This window comes from Ceratotherium simum, chromosome 19 (genome assembly GCF_057802395.1).
Source record: "Ceratotherium simum simum isolate JZ-2026a chromosome 19, ASM5780239v1, whole genome shotgun sequence".
Taxonomy (NCBI): Eukaryota; Metazoa; Chordata; class Mammalia; order Perissodactyla; family Rhinocerotidae; genus Ceratotherium; species Ceratotherium simum.
In genome coordinates, this window is record NC_141918.1 from 29,953,020 (window position 1) to 29,976,499 (window position 23,480).

The following is a 23,480-nucleotide window of genomic DNA, read 5'->3' on the forward strand; positions in this document are numbered from 1 at the left end:
ACTACATTAATTTATAGAAAGACTTGCTTTAAAATTTTAACACACGAGCATTTATCACCAAATTTATATTTACATTCATACTGCATAACACACACAAGGCTGCTGATATGGATATTTTTCTGATTAAAGGCATATTTTTTCTAGCTCTGCAGATGGGTTAATTTGTAAGGCCTATACAAAGTCTTTTTTTTTTCAAATCACATTGCCCTTTAGGTAACCAAATACTTAAGAAATATTGTAGCAATATGAGCTGCAGAGGAACTGGAAGGACAATGATCCTACAGTGTTACCAGATGTGCTGAGTTATTTAAGTGGGGAAGAGAGAAAAATGAATGGATTTTTTTTCCCCTGAAGGTATCAGATAAGCCCTATTCCCAAATCCTGGAGGATAGAGTATCACCAATAGGTCTATGAAAGACTGTAACTAAATGCACAGCATCAGATTGGATTACAGTTTATACAAGCAACATCCCAAGATCTCCCTGATGGCTGGACACATAATACAGATCAATCACTCACTAAGAAATGTTATGGTTTTGAAACAGTTTGAGCTCTGAGACCAGCACTGGTAAAGTGAAGAGGGATTTACAAAGAGCAAGTCCGACGCTAAATGTCAAAACGATGGCATGAACTTTTAACAATGGCTCTGGCTCTGGACAACAAGAGTGTTCCTTTACTTCCCTGAAATTCCAGACCAGGTAGAAGCAACAAAAACATTTTACTCTCTGATTCTTTTTCTCTTAATGCAATTAACAAATATAGGGAGACTTGTACTTACAGGTTCATAATTTATAAATGACCTATACTTCCAAATGGCCATACTTACTTGAGCAGAATACTCCTTCATAGCCAGTGACAACCATCAAAGAAAAAGCTTTGGACTTCCTTGGGTTAACAAGTCAAGGAAAGTAAGAGATTATGAAAAGTAAGAATAGCCTAGGGGAGTCAAATGTTCTAGGAAAGGGTGACTTAGTGTATACATAAATCTCCTTCCATTGTCTGAAATGTTTACTTTTAAAATTATACCAAAGAGAGTTGTGTTTAAGTATCCTCCTCCTTTAAAATTGCAAATATTTCTAGGAAGACCACAGGGCTACCAGCCACATGTTCTTTAACAAGACCATGAATGATCTGGTCTTCTTTTTTCTCATTACATGGCTTACTACCACAGGCATTCACCTGTTTAGATACCTACTATATTTAATTATAAGAAAGCACTTCTTAATGATATTTTCTCCCCTCAGATTCTTGAGGAATGATTTGTTCAACCAACCCTAAATGGTAGCAAGTATAATGGCAGCCAGAGGAGAATCCAGAGCCTAACTGCCAGACCTCCTGAGGCTAAGAGCCCAAGCCCCAGACTTCTTAGTGCTCTAGACAAGAGCAACCATGAGAAAGATTCAAGGACTTTTGTTTCTCAAGCCCAGGAGGGCAAGCAAACACTTGCCACTAGAAAAAGAAGACAGGCTAAAAGAGCGTCCATGGTGGCCACAGGTTAGAGCACTGTAATGAAATTAGAGGCCTACTACTAATTTCATTGTGAGATTTGGGGCAAATCAATTAATTTCTCTGAGCTTTGGTTTTCCTGAACTATAAAATGAGGGGAGTTGCAAAACATAATTCCTTAAGGTCTCTTCCAATTCTAAGATTCTGAGCTTCTAGAAATGTAAATGTTAGTATTTACAATTAGGCATGTAAATTTGAAAACTGCTTTTCTGTAAACTTTGATGAGACATTTTTGCTCATGCTATTATTTTCATCTGCTCTCTTCACATGGACCTTTCCCTCTGTCTGAACTCTACTGATTACTTTCTTTGCGAAACTTTTTGTACCCAAAGACCCTTGGTTCCAATACCTAGAATCATAATGAAACAATTTCCATTTTTTAAACCATTTAAAATCATTTCCATTTTTTAAACCATTATGGCTTCTAGCCCACCCCACCAACTGACAAAGAAGTCCTAGTTGGGTCAATTAAAGGTCGCATTGCTGAGTTCTGGGTCTTGAAGTGCTCTAATACTTGGGAGTAATTCATACATATCAGATTCAGAATGACATCAGGTTTAAGTGCAGTGTTGCAACAAACAAATAACGGCACTAGTTGACCATATCACTTCCTTCTCTAATGAGTAAATATGCAGAGACTTAGAAGAGAATCTGGAACATAATAAGTCTCAGTAAGTGTTAACTTATTATTCTTCTATACTTCTATATTCATACATACTCTACATTCAGTATAAGTCTTGGATAGATGAAGGGCATAGTATGGAAACCAAGATTACAGTGTTTTTTTCAAAATTGTGTGCCCACAATTTTGGAAGAAAGTAGGTTTTAATTCAACAACAGAAAATGTGAAAAGATTATTGTAACCAAAATCAGAGATCTCTGTAACACTGACTTGTTGCATCCTGAAACATTATTTCAGATTATATGACTGTCACCACATCAATGTTACAAAGTTTACTTTGGCTGTCTAGAGAATAATCAAACAGGAGATGTGTTTCTTCATTTCTGCATTTCTGGAGGTTGTGAGAACAGCAGAATTGCTTACCTGTACATGCAAATGCAAAAATGTTTTTCTCTTCAATTTGTGTCATATGTTTAAATCTGACTCTACGGCAATACCACACACTATCCCCCAATCTTCTGCATAACACCTTAGATTTCAGTGAGCTAGAAGTGGTAACCACAGTATCAGTGTTATGAGCTGGCTTCTCCTGACCCCTCGTTTTTGGCTCCTAGGAGAAAGGTCACACAGGAAAGTAAGAGTACGGTGCACATCTAATTGCTATTCTCAAGCAAACTGTTGATCTCTCCCACTTCCATCACCACTCTCTCATCAAAGATAAGGAATAGGTAGTATCCAGCTGCATCTGAACCTTAGCACAATTACAGATCCGATATAACCGACCTTTGCAGTGAATTTCTTAAACGGTTAATTTACAGAACAAATTTCACCAATCTCAGGGGGAATATGTAATTGCTTCATTCTTTATCTTTTGGCAAGGGTAACTACAATTCAATGATTTTTTTTAACTGAAAAAAACTAAAGTGATGCATACCCTCACAAAATTATGATTATGTCCTCAACTGTAATAAAATTCTCATCATAAAAATTAGAAACTGAGAGAAGTAGGGGGTAGTAAGAGAACAACAATGACCAAAAAAAATCCTCACTGTACTGTATACTGCTATACAAAGATGCCTGTAACATATTCTTAAGAAAAAAAAGCCGGTTACAATACAGAATTGCACGATAGGTATTTTTAAAACAAAAATGAGGTCAATCTATGTATGTATATATACAGAGAAAAAGGTCCGAGAGACAACAAAATATTAATAATTATGATAACGTGTAAGTGGTAAGATTCTGGATGATTTTTAATTACAAAAATTTCTTCCTCAACTTTTCTGAATTGCTTAAATTTATAATTGCTAAATTTACAATGTATTACATTTTCTCCCCCATTTTATTGTCCTGATTTTATAATCAGATAAAACAATAAACTTACTTCCAGGGGGTGGGGTAGGGGGAAGCATACTCTGCTTTTAGTCTCAGAGAGGCTTCAAGCTGAGCTGTGTCCACAAATTGATTTATGGAATATATCAATCAATAGTCCCTGGATTAGCAAAAATAAGATCGGTAAGCGGTGGTAAGCATTCTGTGTAGACAAGTTGTGCCTTTTTCAATAACTGTGATTCAGGAGTGTTGTCAGTTAGCATTTGACAGATGGAATAGATTCAACAGAGTTGTAGGTATTTCACTAGTAAACCAGACCACTTAGGTTTGAGCAAAGGAGCGCCCATGCTAAATTAAAAGTAAAATGCAACTAAATCTTTAGAAAAATCTAACTATAAACTAATGTGGCTCAGTTAAAGTTCACACTAGCATAAGCTATCTGAGTCGTACAATAAGGTAGTATAGTTGTATTTTAGTTCACTTAAAAAAGGTTGCTATGTACTTAATTTGCTTGGTATATAAAAACTGTGGCAGCTATTACAGATTTATAATTGTCTTTCAAAAACTTGTGCTGGAAAGGTTATTTTAATGACTTTTTTACTACAGCGTGGAATGACAAGACAACGTATGACCTATCACTCTATTTAGGAGGCAAATGAACACACAGGCTTTACTACTCTTTTTTTTTTTTTTTTTAAAGATTTTATTTATTTATTTTTCCCCCAAAGCCCCAGTACATAGTTGTCTGTCATAGCTGCACATCCTTCTAGTTGCTGTATGTGGGACGCGGCCTCAGCATGGCTGGAGGAGTGGTGCCTCAGTGCGCACCCGGGATCCGAACCCGGGCCGCCGGCAGCGAAGCGCACGCACTTAACCGCTAAGCCACGGGGCCGGCCCCAGGCTTTACTACTCTTAACAGCTGCTTGCAAAGGAAACAGTCATGTGTGTGCACGCATCTGCAGTGCTGATGACATTAATTACACAAAAATTTATTGCACTCCTCCCTCCACCCCCAGGAACAAATAGCAACGCATGAAGCAGTAACAAAGGTAAAACACCCTCGGGGAAGAATTAATTTTCATATACATCTTGAGAGAAACAAAAGATGGATCTAGCGTAAATATGTCCTTTTCAAAGAGCTTTAGCATTTGAAGGGATATCATGATTTTTTTTAAGCCACAAAACTACACTGTCAGTGAAAATGTCTTATAGAAAAATACTTTTATAGGTAAAGGATGCCGAATACCTGCTAATGATAACCAGAATGGTTAGTTTCACTCTTTAGTTCCTCTTCATACAAATGAAGCACAAAGTATTTGAGAGACGCATTTAAAGATGGAAAGATTTACTTACATTACCAAGGTAAGGTAGAGGGACTGGTTAAGGAGTAGCACTCTCCCATAGAGACCAATAATAACATCTAATATTTGTAAAGCACTTTATCATTTACAAACTGGGTTTAAGCAAACTGTTTCATTCCAGGTGGATTCAGTCCCCAGTGCTCAGCCAGAGCTTCCAGGCTGGCAGCCTCAGTGGAGAAGCAATCTCTGAAGAGCCTGGGGAACAGCAGCGGTGGCCAAATAAAGGGGTGAATCTACTCACCCACCACCTGGGCACAAACAACCCAGATGAGCCCTAATCTGCATGCTGATTAATATAAATGAGTGGCTTTAATAAAGCCATTGATGAAGTCTATGAAAGAATGGTTCTCTCCACTCCTTCCTACCAGGCAAAGACCAAGCTTAATGAAGACAATGATGAAAGGTCTGTTGCAATAAACACACCACTAACTCACAGTAGTTCTGGAGGAAGCTTCTAACTTGGCTTTTTGAAGGGAGCCTTTTCAATGCTGCCAAATGTGTAAGGCCGTGCTTATTTGTGGGAGGGATGGCAATCTGTTCCAGTGAGCTGGAAGTTCTTCTGGCTAAGGGGGAAGAGCAGAGAGAGAGATGGCACTACCAGTAGGACAGGTGCAGCAAAAACTAAGCAAATTGATAATCTTAATTTTTAATTTAGAACAGCTGATACATTGGTGTATAAACTCTAACTATTGGTAATATTTGTCAAAAAGGGTACAGGAAAATTCAGTGAACTACAGAAAAGTATAAAATCACAACTAATAAAACTTAAAAGAAATAGGCCACAACTTCAGGAAAATGGCTTGAATATGAGTGTTGAAATTTAATCTATCGGCTAGTGCACTCATTCTATTAACAGCCTACTATGTGCCTGGCACTGTACTAATGAAATAGTTATGGCCTTACAAAGATAAAGGCCATTAATTTGTCTTTGATCACTCAGAAGGTTAATACACAGATGAGTTGCATAACCCTAGGCCAGCCATATCACTTGGGCCTCACTTTGCTTATTTAGGTAAGAGGTATCTGTGCTTTATCAACAGTAAGCCCCAAGATCAGAAATACGTAAATGTGCAGCTGTATACATTTTTTCACTCATAACAATTGTAAGGAATAGTCAATTAGCCAAAAATGTGGATTTCTTTTACTAACAATAAAAAAAAAAATCCAAAAAAGTTGTTCACTTTTTGAATGAAGGTGCATGGTTCTTGGCCTACTGTTTGTCACCAACTAATGACAAATACCATTCATTTATTTAAACAATGATTAGGTTCCTGAAAAAGCTGCAGATACTTTAAAATGCTTACATCAAGATGAAACTTTTCATAAGAAATAAAGGCAAAGGAGATGCTTTCCAGTAGGTTAAAAAGAGTTGGTTGTGTCAAGTTGCATCGTTACTACAAAAAGTGTAAATACTTAGTGAGAATTGAATGCTTAGTCATGAAACAAACAAAGCAATTCTGATATTATCAGATAGCAGTTAGTTGCTTTATTTTCCACCTTCTTCAATAGGGGAATTCCTGCACAAGAAGTCTGTTGTACTCAGGATGTTCCACATTAGTACGTTCTTTACTTAGTAGCACTGTTACACTCTGTTCTGACTGAACTTGCTCTGAGAGAATTATGTCTGTCATTTCAAATATCTGCACACTTTTCCCCATGTGGCCAATAACCTCCATTTTGCTTTCACTGCCTCTTCATTTGAGGGTCCTCTCAGTGAGGTAAAGCGGTGTTTTCCAAGTGTGATTTTACTGAAAAGTTAATCCCACTTTTGAGAAACACAAGTTCACAATGTGACACTTCAGAACACCAGAATCAAAGTATAGTATTTCATTCCATTGAAAAGATGCTCCTGGCTAGAAGACTGCCTAATAGTATCAAAAATTTTAAATTGCAACCCACAGTAAGAACTGCATTTTACATCATGACACAGTACATGCATATGTATAAAAATGAAGGAAAATTTTCATAAAACAAAAGTTTCATTATCCCTCTATTTTCTATTGCAGTCCATTAAAAAAAAGTGTTGACAGTGATTTGCTAAATGGATTTGACCACCAACAAATAGATACGATGTGATCTGTTTGGAGGCATTAGCTTACATCATGTTGATATATGGGATAGCTCATACCATGGTTAGCCATCTTAATTGCACACGAAGACCTCAAATTTTTGACATGCAGCTTAAACACTGTTATTCTGAAATATATTTGTAAAGGTGTTAATTTGTTTATCAATTTATACCAAAAACATGTAAATGAGCTGAATGTAAATAGAGGCAGGAGGCAGGATAAAACAATCATTCTTGGGTACTATGTCTAATTCTGTTAGGGTGCTTATCAATCTTGTTGGTTTATATCGCTGATGTTGACTTTTAGCTTTGATCTTACTAGATTCATGAAAACAAATTGGCTCAGACCACATTTGGCCAAAGAGTTAAAAATTTCAGGATTTTTCTGGGATTCACACATACATCTTGCAAATGCCAGGTACACCATGTCTTTTGGGTAACACAGTTCACTTTTCAGCTCAATCAGTTCCTCTTCAAATTGGGCCCCACTAAAAGGCAGATGTTTGTAATTTAGAGACATCCCAAGGTTTGCATTTCAAAGGCAGCCACAGAAATAAAGGCATGACTCATATGTATTAAAATCCATGCATCTTGTCTAAAACTGTAATTGTATTTCTTCCAAATACCTTCTCAGCTCTTCAAAATCTGTGATTCAATGGAATTCTAAAAATAACTGGCCCTACTGGTACTTCGTTCTAGAAAATTAGGTAATCTTTTTCTCCCCTCCTTAAAAAAAAAATCAGGTAATAGAAACTTGAGACCAGCTGCATTGTACCCTTGCATCAAATAATGAATACCCTTGGGTTAGCAATTCTCCAATCTATAAAGATATACAAGTGGCTTTTAAACTGGTATCTCCCATGCTTAGCACAACACACACACAAAATTTTGTTGAATTACCAATACTGTTCTAATATGTGAATTAGCTGTATAAATCATAACTATTTCAATATAAATTTGCACAGTTACCACTTTGTTCAATCACTCTTTTCATAAATTCACATTTGCATATCACCTTACGGCTTTTAAAGTACTTGATATATGAAGCCATATAAGTTTCTCATCACAAATCTGCCATAAAGGTGAGGTCACTAATTTGGAGTATTGCTTTGACTGCTGAAATATGTATGTAAATCTCCAGATCTCTGACATTTATAAAAAATTTTGGGTTTCCTATTACATCTCTCATTTTATTAACAATTTGTCTTGATTCCTTTGTTTTTCTTCATATTTTATGGCAGTTTCAGGATCTGGTTATACGTTGTAAGTTTAGATTCTTCCCTACAACACTCAGAATTGTAGAATACTGGAATTGGCAAGAATGTAGGGGATGGACATAATGCTGCCTTTATTTTACAGATGAGGAAACCAAGAAAACAAGTTGCCTTTGCTTACTAGTTATTTCTCTAGAATGTTTCATAAAGCCCCTATTGATGTTTGCATTGAAATATTTATTCCAATATTTTAAAACTACTAGTTGTTTAAGATATTATAAATCCAGGATCTGAAATGCCAAATTGTTGGCAAAAAAGGTATCATCATTCTTTGTTGGTTTGTTAGTTTTCTACTTTAGTTAAGCATGAGGATTTTGGAGCCAGATTGCCTGGATTTAAACAGCAGCTCTACCATTTATTAGCTGTGTTACCTTGAGGAAATTACTTAACCCTTTTCTGTGCCTCAGGAGAGATTAAATGGGTTAATACACATAAAGCACTTACAACAGTGTCTACTACATAGTAAACACTCAAAAATATGTCGTCAAATATTATTTTTTAAATTAAAAATTATTTTTTAAATGTTTGATACTAATTTTAATAGTCAATATTTTACATTATGAAGTTTCTAATTTCATTTGTAAAATGGAGTATTAAGACATTAGACAAATAGTCTGGAGAAAAAGACAAACGATCTGAACTAGAATTCTGAGAGGTAAAATGAGTTGTCCAATGTTAAATGACTAATTAAAAAAAAAAAGGCAGGGATAGGAACTAGGTCCACAGACTTCTACTTTAGGGCTCTTTCCACTTTTCTTTGTGTTTTATACGTTATCTCTGAGGAGCATAAAACAGATAAGAGCTATATAGCTCAACACATTATGAAAACATAAGTGACCCACAAGAGTGTAGGCTGAAGCTGCTTAGTAATGAAATAGTTAATCTGATATACTAAACAGGGAAATTGTCCTTTAAAACTAAAGATTGGACATACAGTATAGTTTTGGTGTTTACTGATGTCTGACTGACTTGCTATGCACAGTGAAAACGGCCCCAGAACAAAGACAATTAAGCCACGTGAATAACAACAAACAATTTAATGCATTTTCCAAAATGCTTAAAAAGAAACTTCCTTGGCACAGCCATATTTCCCAACAAACTCACTTTAATGTTTCCACAGTTTACAATGTCAGAAATGACCTCAGGGTCAGGCATTTGTCAGTTAATGACCTGTTGGGCTAATGGCCTTCAGCTTTGCCTTGGGCACACAAGTCCTCCAGTAGGTCATTAGCTGCCAGAAAAGGGCTCTTCCCCAATCACTATTGCTAAATAAATAAAATTTGCTCCTGGGTTAAGGCCCAGAAGCCAACTTTGGCTTACAGTGAATTTTTTCGATGAGTATTCACAACTCTGAGGATTCAAGAAAATGACGGAAATGCTAAAGCCCAAATTATATCAATACAACTGAGCTATATATGGCTACTAATGAAAAGTAGTCACTTTTGGATGCTCTTAAATTTTCTTTTGCTTATGGTGTTCAAATTCAGTATTAATCTAATACAGCAGGCACCAGACTACAAATGCGTTGCATTCTGGAATTATATCTATAAGTCAATTGTTTGGAGCTCATATCACATTTTCTCAACATACAAGATTATAAATGGTGGCTAGGTTGCCAGGGCAGCCCACAAAATCTTGGTTAGCCCTTAATGTTAGAAATACCGTATACTTGTAAGTAAAAATAGAATAGAAAACCCCAATCTCATAATACCTGCAACTGAATAAAATAGGAAAACAAAACTAAATAGAAAATATTTAAAAAATTATTTTTAAACATTGACAGTTATAGGGAAATTTGGTTTAATAAGAGCAGGAGGGTAGAGATATTGGTTCTTTCTTATGCCTATTTCATTTCTAATTATATAATTTTCCCTTTTCTTAACACAAGAGTATACCAAACTTTATTCTGATGTTTTTCAACTCCAAGTAAAGTTTCTTAGTTTACTTTTCCTCTTGAAAAGAGCAAGGAGAAAGCAAAAAGGTGGATGGCAATTTCTCTGAAATAACTGGTAAGAGGAGAAAGAATGAAAAACTGGAGGAAAAGGGTTGAAGAGGATGTGCACACCCTTTGGAGATTGCCTGAGGTGAAACTAACTAAATTGTGAACAGTAAGAGACAAAGAGGGGCCGGCCCAGCAGCATAGCAGTTAAGTTCGCATGCTCCGCTTCGCTGGTTCGGGTAATAGGCACAGACCTGTGTACTGCATCAAGCCATGCTGAGGCGGCGTCCCACACAGAGCAACTAGAAGGATGTACAACTATGACATCCAACTATCTACTGGGAGTTTGGGGAGAAAAAGGAAAAAAAAAAAAAAGAGAGAGAGAGATGAAGAAAAGGGTACTGTGTACAAAACTACTAGAGTGGAGAAAGGATGAGTGGAGAAGAGACGTCAGGTCAGGTCGCTGAGGCTGCAGAGGAAGGAATCAGCTGTTCATCTGCCCAGTATTTTGGAAACTCCTAACTCAGGAAGTTCCTTGAGTAAAATCCTTAGAAAGGCAAAAGAAGAGTACTGAATAACTCAAAATAGATTTGTTTTTCTCCCTCTGGTTTTGGAGAAATAGCAATTTATGTCAGTGAAAAAGGGAGGAAAAAAAGCTGGTTTGATTAATTTTATTTCTGGAAAGTAGAAAAAGGGGTTTACAAAAATTGAGGTTACTAAGCGTACTATGAAATTGCCATGATCAACATATTTCTATCTCTTATGGCCAACCATGGTGAGGGGTTCAACTCCACCCATTTCAGAGGATGTATTTTTGTACAAGACAGATTTTTTTTAATGGGAATTTTTGAATGCCAGGCATATGGAAGAAATTCTTCTCTTGCTCTTCTTCCTTGTCATTGGGTTTCTGGTTTGACAGAGACACTCAGAGAAGTATCCATTTTGCATGATGGTATCTATGCCAAAAAGATACTTCATTCCAGTGTTTTATGGCATGAAAAGGGCAAAGTGTAAGGTTTTAATGAGATAACAAATTTTAAAAGAACATAATATTTTGTCTTCTTATTTCTAGTACACTTCTCAAATACTAATCATTTATCACTTTTACTTTAAAGATCAAGGAAGCAGGCTCAAAAAATGGACACAGTGTCTGTTTAACATGTGGCTATGTTAGGAAATGATAAGAAAAAACTGGACAAATTTGTTTGGGGATTTTGAAACTGTAATTTTATGACAGCATTTTGACTTCTCTATTTAATTGATACAGAGTTAGTTTCTTTTATTGTTATAATATAGGACACCCCACTTACCTTCTGCACCCATTTACTCTAGTCATGAAAATCTACACTTGAGTAGGTTATATGTAGAAAAGAACATTAATCTTGGGTGCCAAACTAAAGAGGCTAAAAGATATTAATTCAATAATTTCCACAAATAAAATAGTATTGACAAGACTATAAACACACAAGGTCACAATAATGCCTATTTTAAATGAATATGATAGAGAAAAACGAATTTCATATGATATAGCATGTTTTTAGGTTTCACTCTTCAATATGAATTTGAAAGTAAAATTAATATAACAGATAAGATAAACATCAACTAACCAACAGCAGCCTCTTTATTAAAATATATAGATGGGTGTAAAAGGAGGAGATTTATATGCATAAATTGAGCATATTTATACAAACAAAATTCTTTCTTATAAACAACATATTTATGCCTTTAGGAAAACAAAGTTAACATAAGGAAATACATCAGCTATGTAAGAAGTACATCTGCGCCTCTGGTTATTTAGAAATATAAATCACTAATGCTTAATAGAACAGCCCCTAGGAGTGACATCATGCCAATGTTCTAGGGTGTTTAGACAAGACCCAGGCTAACTCACAGTCTCCCATCTGATGTACAGTGATAGGTCCATTAAATGAAAATGACTATAAAGATAAAAAAATAATAATAACATGGTGAATTCAATTCTTTAAATACTAGGATTATCACTATACATATTAAGCACTGGTTTTTTTTTTTTAAAAAAAGATGACAAGTAGTAATCCATACAGTCTTATTTGCACTGTGGCTTAATCCTAAAATATAAATCCAGTCTACAAATAAACACAGGGACCAGGGAAAACCTGTAATGGTCAGCTAGATTTCTAAATTACAGTGTTTTTCTATTTCATGATTTTTCCCCAATTATTCAGCATGTTTCATTGATACCTTGATGCTCAAACACTAAAATTTTAGATTCTGGCATGACCCCATCATTTCAGCCTTCAGTGATGTTCTACATGAACACAATATAGAGCAACTTAATTCAATGGAGTCAGGGAATTTATGGCTTAAAGAGGCATTCTGCAGTCTCTTAGTCCAAGGTCTTTATACAGTGAAGTACTAAAATAAAAAGTTGACCTTAGGCTCCATAATTGAAAATGAATGAAAACCCAAGCATTAATTTTTAAACTCACTCTTGAATTCAAATTCTCGTTAATTCACATTTATGTGACTACAGCTGTAACAGCAAGAATACAATTACCAAAAGATTAATATATCAATTTCCATACTTAGAGATATTTAAAAATCTAAGTGTTACCTAAGGCAATTACCTTGAAGACCCCTAATATCTTCAGGGAAAAGCCAAAGGGAGAATAATTGACTTTGCTAATTTTACCCTTGGCAATTATAAAATAGCTCTGAATTTCATCTGACTGCAGAACTCTTCATCTAATGGCCTGCCCCCGAAGTACAGAGATAAACACATAATATAGAAATTCAGACAAGAATCCAGTAGCACAAGAAAATGGGAAATTGGTAGAATAAGTCATAAAAAATTAAAGTTGCTACAAATATGCTAACTTTAATTACCAAGTTAAATATACATCCTCAAAGAAAAAGGAGGCTGTGACTGTGAAAAAATAGTGACATACTACTATTTACAGATATTCTGTATTAAGTTCTGCCTGCTCCCTCATTGCTGTGGTCTCTATTTACGTTGCTATTGCTGACAATTTTTCTTTCTTATAAAAGAAAATTAAAACATTAAATAGAAATCTAACTTTATCAAGACATTAACCATATGTTAGAGAACTTAAGAATACTTAATACTATCCCAAAGAAATATTTATCGCCACCTCCTCCTCCCCCCAAAAAACCCTATTAAACGTTAGTATTACCCTTAATCAACTTAAGCTTCTGGGAACTCATTTAATAAAATTAGTCCTCTTTTGAGATATAACTTCACTTTCCTTAAAAAAATATTCTGATGGGAATACTGCCAAGTATTTAAATGGAAGCAACTGGTTCTGAATATGAGAGATTTGCTTTATCAAAGAGAATTCTTGACTTTCAAGCACTTTAGTTATCCCTTACAATCTCCTCATTTTAAAATACTGTTCACATGATTTGGAAATCATCTATTATGATTAAAAGAGGGCTACTAAAAGCCTAGATTTGTAGAAGATCAATTACAGACCCCTGGACATAGTACTCAAGGTCTTTCACAAAAAGTGAGCCAGTGAAGCATCTTTTGAAATTGACCTTGTAGAGCCTTCAATGACCCTTTGAAGAACAAGGTGCAAAAGATCCATGTTTTGGATGAACAGGAGGGTTGCACAGAATAAAGGCTTCAATTCAACACACAACTATCAAACTGGGAAAAAAAAACACATACCATAGCCTAAAAAGAAAAAAACATTCCTCACCAGACAAAGATTGATAAAATGCAAATCTAAAGGTGCAAACCTGTGCAGAGACCATCAAGGCATAGGGCCCACTGAAGGAGAAGGAAATGCTTGATCATTCTTATTTCGAGGAAAAGCTTCAGGCTGAACTGTTGCTTGGATATGCTAAGGTTTTTATTTTCTTTTCTTTTCTTTTTTTTTTTTTTTTTTTCGGTAAATCAAGTAGTGCTACTGAAATCCAGTGCCTAATGGAGCAGATGGTGGAGGTCTTAGACTCTGGAACATTTACAGTGATGCTTCTGAATGCAAAACACCAAGAGTGGATTTCAGAGACTGTGAATCTGATTTGATTTTGATGGGAGCAAAGCCTCCATTTTCTCTGAACTTGAACCACATGAAAGAAAGAATGTGTGAATGATACAAGCTAGCTAAGAAAAAGGAATACATTAAATATTATTCCCATAAAATAAAAAAGTGGTTAAAGCAAGTGAATACTTGTTGGTGTCATTATAGCATCATTATATTTGTACTTAATACCAAAATCTTAACCTTATGTAAGATTTTATCAGAATAGCTTAAAGTAAGTGAAAACTGATGATTAGAAATTTGTCTAAAGGCAATAAGCCTTGGTTTCTTCAAAGTAGGGGCTAGGATGAGGGCTAATTACTGAAATGTGGACCTAGTTACGATGTATATAACATCTCTTCCTCTCAGGTATGTGGGTCTAACCCATAAGTAGACAGTGTGTAACTAGAGCCAGCCATGTGCAGCTCAAGGCACCAGACCTGCACTTTCTGAGGCCTCCTCCTGAGACCACAGCAGGTACAGTGAAGAGGGAAGACGGACGATGCGGAGTGGCTCCCAGGGACAATAGATCACTCACCCTTCTGCTAACATGCGAATTCCAGTAAAGGAGGGAATTTAGTGAGACCCAACAAGGTAGACCATACACAGAAAATAGAGCAATTTGAGGGGAAATAAAAAGAAAAAGAATGTCCAAAAGGCAATAAATCTCTGGAGAGAGATTTGAGATTATCTATTATTCCATTTTATATAGCCAAATCATTTCTTACTTTAGCTTCCTTTTCATGTGAATATAAACTATACATTAAAGGTACCATACTATTTTCTCCCTAAAAATCAGCAGGTCTGTCTCATGAAAATATGTGCTAGCCTGAAGTATGATGGGAAGGTAGGGCAGAATGCTTCCCGTCTCCCTGCTCTGTATCTTCCAGATTTTTGGCTGGGCACGTGGTTAACCACAATAAAGTTTACATTTCCTAGACTCCCTTACAGCTAGCTAAGCGTGGCCATATCATTAAATTCCGGCCAAAAGGATGTAAGCAGAAGGATCTCAGATAACTTCTGAGAAAAAGTGGTGAATCTATATAATTTATCATCCAAATCGGGACACTTGAGAGTAAAAGGGAGTGCTAAAATAATTAAAATTTTATACTTTTTGAAACTTGGATTTATTAACCAACGATTGATTTTATTATACTGTTAGTTCTGTTCAAAAACTATTTTCAAAAATAAAATTTCAAAGGAAATAAAAATAACATATATCCATGTACATTAAAACAAAATAAAAAAAGAATTTCTTTATATTGATTACCTGAATATTAAAAAATAGCCAGTAGAATAATTGTTCTTGGTACATATTCACATACTTTAATTCATTTCTTAGCCATATCTCTCTCTACTATTGTGTAACTGGCATTTTTCTAAAGAATGTTTTTTTTAAAATGTGGCATTTTAAAATAAAACTGGCAGCAATATTCTTCACAGTTGCATTTTATGATTAATTAATTTGAAATTACTGATATCTTCAAGTGATTCTTATTGGTAGACCACTATATATATATTTTTAAATAAATACTTGGTATTTTATTGATTACTTTAAATTCTTTCAAAATGCTTTCATCTGTTACTTTATTTGTACATATAACAGTCATCTTAGGAAACCGAGGCCCAAAGAGATTAAGTGTTATGTTCCAAATTTTTCTGTTAGCAGAGCCATTTTAAAACTCAGACCTTTAAAAAACATTTTTTAAAATGCATGCACATGGCAAAAATTGAAATTGAACAAAAAGATTATACCATTTTCTTCCCACTCCTATTCCTTGGTGTCTTTCCCTAAGCGACCAGTTTCTTATTTATTCTTCTGGAAATATTCTGTAAATATATAACCAAAAAGCTTGTATATATCATCATCTCCTTTCTCCTTTAAACACACACATACACAAATAGTAGCAAATAATACATGACCCGCTTCTTTAACTTAACAATATGTCTTGGTTTGTTGCACGTAAACTGAGGCTACTGCTCTTGGCGTTGTACCACCTTTTACAACACTAATCTCTAAAAGTGACACACTATTCTGCCATTGTCTCTATTTTATTTTAGAGTCCCTTGTCTCCCTTTGTAGTTTTTAATAGCAATTCTGTGGCACTGTTCCAAGTGAAAAGGCCTGCCTATATACTTAACTTTTGGTGGTTTGTTTTGAATGCTTTATTTATTCTCTTGACTTTAATGGACCTTTTTCTGTACTTTGATTCAAACCAGGTATGATTTGTTACAGCAAATTTGAGTCTGGAATACACAGACATGTATAATTATGTTTTTATAAATGAACATGTGATCATTGATTTGTTAAAGTTTAGTTGGCATTGTTATCAAAGTTAATGTATAACAGTTTAAAGAACTAAACAGTTCAATAAGGCTTATTATTAAGAAAAACAGCATTGCCTTGGGAATCGCCCTCTGCCCTCCAACCCCTGCCTCATTTCCCATTTTTAACTTTTGTGGCAGTTTTATTTTTGTATTTATTTCCATATTTCTAAATAACGTGCTTGTAATCATAGTTTTTTAGGATTATTTTCTCCCCACCATAGAAAATGAAGATTTAACTTTTTCATGTCCCTTTATGACTTCTATCACCCCTCATCCACTTATGTACTCCCTATCTCCCATCCTTTCAATATAGTTCTACCAATTTTGGTTAGATCAGTATTCATTGTTTACATTATTTTAACCACATAGGTGCTATTCCTATCTTTTTTTTTCTTTTCTTGTATATCTTTTTGTTTTCCTTGGTGTTAATAATTGTATTTTTCTGTTTTGTTTGCTTAGTTTCTATAGACCATTATATTTTTAATTGAGGAAATGCTCTTTCTATAGGTTTTGAGTTACCTGGTAAACTCACAGCAAACTTGCTAAACGGCGTAGACACTCAATTCAAATTTTTTTAATATTGAAAAGTGTAACTATTCCAGCTCAAATATTTTCAAGGTACTGTCTTTTTGCTTCCTTCAGAGTACTATAAGACAAAACCTGTCAAATAAATTGTCTCTATGATTCTTTTGAACATTTTGCCAAAATCAGATGCTGCAAAACCTAGGCTTTCTCAATTTCACTTCACTCGTGCAAGTGTATAATTTATTCAAAATAGGAGCACCACCAAAAGATTCTTCCTGCAAGGTGAGATATTCCAGATCATAATTACAGAATGGCAAAATTTAATCCCGTGTAGTATTTGAGTTCTTATGATTTATTTTGTTCAGTTCCTTCCTTGCTTTTGGAGGGAAAAATTTCAAGGGAAGCTTTGTTTTCATTAACTGTAATTCCCTAAAAGCTTCATTTGCTGCTCCATTTGTTTAACACTTGATTTTAGATTTCCAACTGATTTTGAACAAAATGTCACCAAAGTTTTGATGACCCATTTATAGCAAAGTTCAATACCATTGTTGGGTATAAAGATTTCAAAAATTTGATTGATGACAGGCAACAAAGAGAGAAGGCACATACTGCGGTGCTAAAGTATATTTTTATACTCAGCATCAGGTATACCCCCCAAATCTTGTAGTTCAGAGATTCTGACTATAAAGATATTTGTAAATTTTTATGACAATAGCTTCTATTTCAATTAGTAGAATGTTGATGCTTGTTTGGATGCAATTATGAATTATGGGTATGCCACAACCAATACCAACTACTCATAGGTTTCTCAATGTAGTGAGAACATTGTTTTTACCATAACACTGTGTGTGCTTCACCAAAATTTGTAGTTGTATTACTATTATAAACTAATAATTTTATCTTCCATGTTGAACTTTTAAACTGAATTTCCAATCTCACTCACAATGGTTTTACCTCTGACAGAATATACTTCCAACAGTTTTACCTTGATTTCATGAATGGACAGAAAAAATAAAACATTTTTAGAATTAACTAAAACAATTTCATCACTTAAAGTACCTGATGACACTCAACTAAAACTGGAATTATTTAACTGTTTGCAAAGTTCTTCTGCTGATGGAGCCAACAAACATAAAGCCATTGCTTCCCTTTTCCTATGTGCACATAAAAACCTGTAGTTGAGAACGAGTGAAATTAATTTAGAAGAATATTCATTTACCTAAATAAAAGTTAGGCTTCACAGACTGGTATGCATATATACCTTCTGCAACTGCATGTGTTAAATCATCATGTTCAGGAAGTCTCCTTAAAGTAACCACTAACTTTGAAAGTAGATCCTGACACTTTTTCAGCAGGTTTGACTCTTCTTGTTTTCACGTGGTCAGTGATACCGCTATGGCCTCCACAGTGGATAGGAAACGCCAACAAATATTTTGTGCAAGTTACACATTCCTTATCAACTTTCTTGAGAAACAAAAATTCAGTACTTTTTAGAAATGAAATATATACTCTAATTATTTTGAGCCTACTGCTGCCAAAAGGGTTTATTGCAAAAACAAAGTGTTGCCAAATAATAAAATAGTTATAAGTTTACATCATACAGGCAAGCGTGCTCAGTCTATTCTCTACTCCCTCTACACAGAACTTATCAGCCTTGATTTCTCTTACATATTTCATAGACACGAAACCTCTAACTTACACTGTTTCCCACTGAGATCTTGGACTGGTACCTGGTGGCTTTGTGACTCTTGAAGGCCATGCACAGGCCATAGTACAATTGGGTGATACACCAAGTGGCCAGTGGGGGCAGCAGTGTCAAATACTTCTGCCACCAGAGAGAGGAAGGAGTTAACTGTCCCTAGACATTCAGGGCACTTCCTGGTATCAGCAATTGCCCTGCATTCTGTTCTTGATTGGGAGGTGTCTGAAAGGGTTGGGAAAAGAGATGAGTTATTGCCGGTTGTTTTTCAGACACAATAACACCTTAACGTGAGAACTCTTTCCACTGTACATGGATCTCACATACTATTAGCCTACACTAGACAAAAACTGAGGCAGAGGCTGGAAGTATAAAGTGGAGATCTCCGAAACCCATCCTGGTTTATTCTAATGTAATTATTAGTCACCATTCTGTGTTAAAAAATGAAAAATTCAGGACAAATGCTAAGTCAGATACAGGATTCTGGGAGAGCAGACTTACACTGAGACAGTCCTTAGCAAACCACAACGTACACTCACTTGACCTTCAGGAGAAGGAGATCTGCCCTTCTCTGCCTCCCCGCTTCCTTCCTATTGACTGGAGTGAGAACATGATGGCAACTATATTGGGCCGTAAAGCGGTAAGACAGGGATGGCAGAGCAGTAAGACAGGAGGAGCCTGGGTTCCTGACTTGGTAGAATCACCATGCCAATCTTGGACTGCCTAGTCCCAGATGTTTCTACATGAGAAAAAATAAACTCTTATCTTGTTTAGGCCACTGTTATTTTATAGCCAAACCTAATTCTAACCAATATATAAGAGATACCTCTACAGTCTTTCTAGAAAGCAGCTTGGCAATACGTATCAAGAATACTAAAAATGTCTAAACCCTTTGAACCACTTTCAGGTATTTATCTTTTTTTTTTTAATTAATTAATTAATTTTTCCCCCAAAGTCCCAGTAGATAATTGTATGTCATAGTTGCACATCCTTCTAGTTGCTGTATGTGGGACGCGGCCTCAGCATGGCCGGAGAAGCGGTGCGTCGGTGCGCACCCGGGATCTGAACCAGGGCTGCCAGCATCGGAGTGCGAGCACTTAACTGCTAAGCCACGGGGCCGGCCCATCAGGTATTTATCTTAAAGAAATAATCTGGAATGAGGAAAAGTGATGTGTAAAGATGTTTACTGTAGATTTATTTATGACAGTAAAAACTTAGAAGCAACCTAAATTCCCAAAATGAGGAATTTGTTAAATAAATGATATTTCATTTAAATAATTTAATATTATGCAACCATTAAAAAGTTTATGAAAAGTGTTAATAACACGGGAAAATGCCCACATCATACTATGAAGTGGGAAAAAACAGGTAGAATTAAAAAAAAGCCTTATACATGCAAGTTCTCACCTATGTTACAAAAAAAATTCACATATATAAAGGTAGGAATAAACAAAAAAAAAGACTGAAAGGAAATACATCAAAATATTAACTAACAGTGATTATCTCTGGGTAGTGAAATAATAGGTAATATTTATTTATATTAAATATTCAACAGTATCCTATCATTAATAAATCATTTCATCTATAACCAGAAAAAAAAAGAAATTAATTTGAAAACTCTTAGCATTTACCAGTTTTACCTGGTGTTGACACTGCCATCATCATGAAAATTTTACTGAGCATCCACATGTGGGAGTTGGGTGCACAGACCTCTGTGGCTCCAGCAGTCAACCAAGAGCCACCTAAAGGTCATCCAGACATAAGCAAACTCTGCTCAGTTTTACCTTGGTGTTCTGTAGTAGAGCTAGTCCATTGCAGGCATTTGCTAGAAGAAAGTCTCCACTCAGGATAGCTATTTTATTTCCAAATTGCATGTCTTTCAGTGGCCCATCAGAAGACTGCAATTCATTTAAATTTACTATCCCACGATGCACAAGGAGAGCAGTATGGATAAGTTCTGTGATCTCTGCCAAACTTCTTTGACTAAAACATAAAGGAAAGACTTGTCTGAGTATCAAAAATACCATCTTATCACTAATATCAGACTTCAGTTTTCAACAATAAAATATTTCAATGATTAAGTCTATTTTTTTATTTTTCCTTTTTTATGAAGTTTTTAATAGAAGCCTCTCCACTGAGTAGTTTGGGATCTATAAGCAGATCTTGACACCTTCTTTCTCTATAAGATTCCTCACTCCCTACCCAACAAGTAACCAGGATTCCCCAGAGAGAAGGTGGCCAGTGGAGGGTCACCCTCCACAATTCCATTTAAATACTTTGTTCTCAGTATACCTTTCCCACCTCCATAACTTTAGGATTTCTCAGAATCTGTACAAGTATCTAATAGAACTCCAATTTAAGTGGGAACATAACCTGTGTCAGACATTAACCTATTTTTTTTTTTTTTTGTGAGGAGATCAGCCCTGAGCTAACATCTGCCAATCCTCCTCTTTTTTTGCTGAGGAAGACGGCCCTGGGCTAACATCTGTGCCCATCTTCCTCCACTTTATATGGGAGCCGCCACAGCATGGCTTGCCAAGCGTGCGTCGGTGCGCGCCCGGGATCCGAACCAGCGAACCCCGGGCCGCCGCAGCGGAGCGCGCGCACTTAACCGCTTGCGCCACCGGGCCGGCCCCAAGCTAAGTATTTTTATACATTATCTCTTTTAATCCTAAATGCAAAGCTATAGGCTTTACAGAGATGAATAAAATGTGGTCTCTTCCTTCAAGGACCTTACCTTTCAGAAGAAGAACAAAGATATATACCTTCAGTAGTAAATAAGATAGAGAAGGCCCTTGAGGAGCTTACAGTATAATACTGTATCAGATGGGATTTCAGGAGATGTTTCTTTTTTTTATATTTTTCTATAGTTTGTACATTTTCTACAACAATGAAAGTATTACTTTTATAATAGTAAAATCAGTAATTACTAAACAGTTTAAACCTTGTAACCACCCTATGATAGGTATTACTAACCACTTTTTATAGGTGAGAAAATTGTTGCACACAGTTGAATGACTTGCCCAAAGGCACACAGTGATGTAGAGCTGGAAATCTGTTAGAATCTGTTTTAAATGGCCCCATGTGAATCACACCTCTTGGTTTCCATGCTCTTGTGTAGTTCCCTCCACACTAACTCTGGGCTTGGCCATGTGACTTACTTTGGTCAAAAAGACATTAGCAAATGTGACACAAGCAAAACCTAACAAGTGCTTATGCATTAAGGCTTGTCCAATGCAGTCACGTGAGTGACCCCAGGCAGAACAACTATCCAGTCAATCCACAGAATGGTAAGAAATAAAATGGTTGTTTCAAGTCACTAAATTTTTGGGTAGTTTGCCATGCAGCAATAGATATCTGATACAGAAACTGGTATATCTAGGAGTGGGGTTCTGCTCACAAAAGCCTCAAATAGGCATTACTGGCCTTGAGCCTGAATGGTGCGGGCTAGAGGTAAAGGCTGAAGAAATGGCAAACTCTTAGTAAAAGCTAGAAAGGCAGTGAGGAAATTGTCATTGGAGGATTGAGAAAGGACATACTGTTTTTTAAGGTAGTGAGACAACTGGCGAAACTGTTGCCTATGGTAACTTGAAAGACAGAAAATATATCTAACAACCTTATGGATCTAGATAAGGAGATTTCCTGGCAGAACACTGAAAATATCAGCTGGATTCTTTTAGCTGCGTATGATAAGGTACAGGAAAGAGATGAGCTAAAGAGATAGTTGTTAATTTGGAAGCACAATTTAGAGGAACAATAAAGGATCAAAGACTTGCTAGGTTGAAAATAAAACTGTTTCACATTTCCAGTCTCTCCAGGAAAAGATCCTCAAAGTAAGAAATGGTATTAGAACAAAGATCAAATAAAAAGTGTGGCTATAAGAACTTGTGTAAAGACCTAAAATATTTAAAGTGATGCCTAGTAGACCCCTTAGGTAGACAAAAGGTCTTTTAAGAATTTTAAGGGTATTGTCCCACAGCAGCCTCACACTAACCTAGAGAGGTCTGTCTCAAAAAGAATTATGGGGGCCGGCTTGGTGGCGTAGTGGTTAAGTTCGCGCACTCTGCTTCGGCGGCCCAGGGTTCGCGGGTTCAGATCCTGGGCGTGGACCTACATACCACTCATCAAGTCATGCTGTGGAGGCATCCCATATACAAAATAGAGGAAGATTGGCAACACATGTTAGCTCAGGGCCAATTTTCCTCACAAAAAAAAGAATTATGGATGTGGTTTTTAGGGCATAGAATAAACTCTAATGAGACTCATAGAAATCCCAAAAAGTTTCTAAGGGAGTTGTATGAGCTTCAACTAAAAGTGACAGAGACAGTTCAAAATGAAAAAAAAAAAGGAGCTTCTGAACCAACTTTTTAGAGATAAGAAATCAGGCTGAGACAGGCTATTCAGCTACAAGTATGAATCATTTCTTACTGAAAAGGGAAAATAGCTCAGAGGCCAGAGGATTATGGAGAACAGTGGATTAGGGAACCACTCCCAGGAAACAGAACTGGGCCCTAATCAAGAAATATTCCTTGCTTCTAGAGTAGGAGGTCCTGATAATACGTGCCCAGATAGATTTTAGAATTACTATGGGCCAGTGAATGCTATGTGCCTCCCATTCCTCCCTCTTTTTAATGGAAGTGACTATTGTAGTTATTTTGTTCCTGTCTCACCATTGTACGTTGGATGTGTAGTGGTGGTGGGGTTGGGGTAGATAATTTGTACTTTTAATTCCCAGGTCCCTGGATTAAGAGGGGCTGCAACCCTGGAGCCACATTCACATCTGGACCTAACATAAGTTATG

General features: G+C 36.0%; 1 protein-coding gene across 3 annotated transcripts in view; it reads right to left on the reverse strand.

Annotated features, from left to right (window-relative positions):
- PDSS2 (decaprenyl diphosphate synthase subunit 2) overlaps nucleotides 1–23,480 on the reverse strand; it is a 283,492-nt gene that overhangs the window by 100,209 nt on the left and 159,803 nt on the right. For all 3 annotated transcript variants that reach the window (XM_087443957.1, XM_087443956.1, XM_004422178.2), the window contains exon 3: nucleotides 20,464–20,662. In XM_087443957.1, the coding sequence (XP_087300083.1) occupies nucleotides 20,464–20,662 (199 nt within the window). The remainder of the gene's footprint in view (nucleotides 1–20,463; nucleotides 20,663–23,480) is intronic.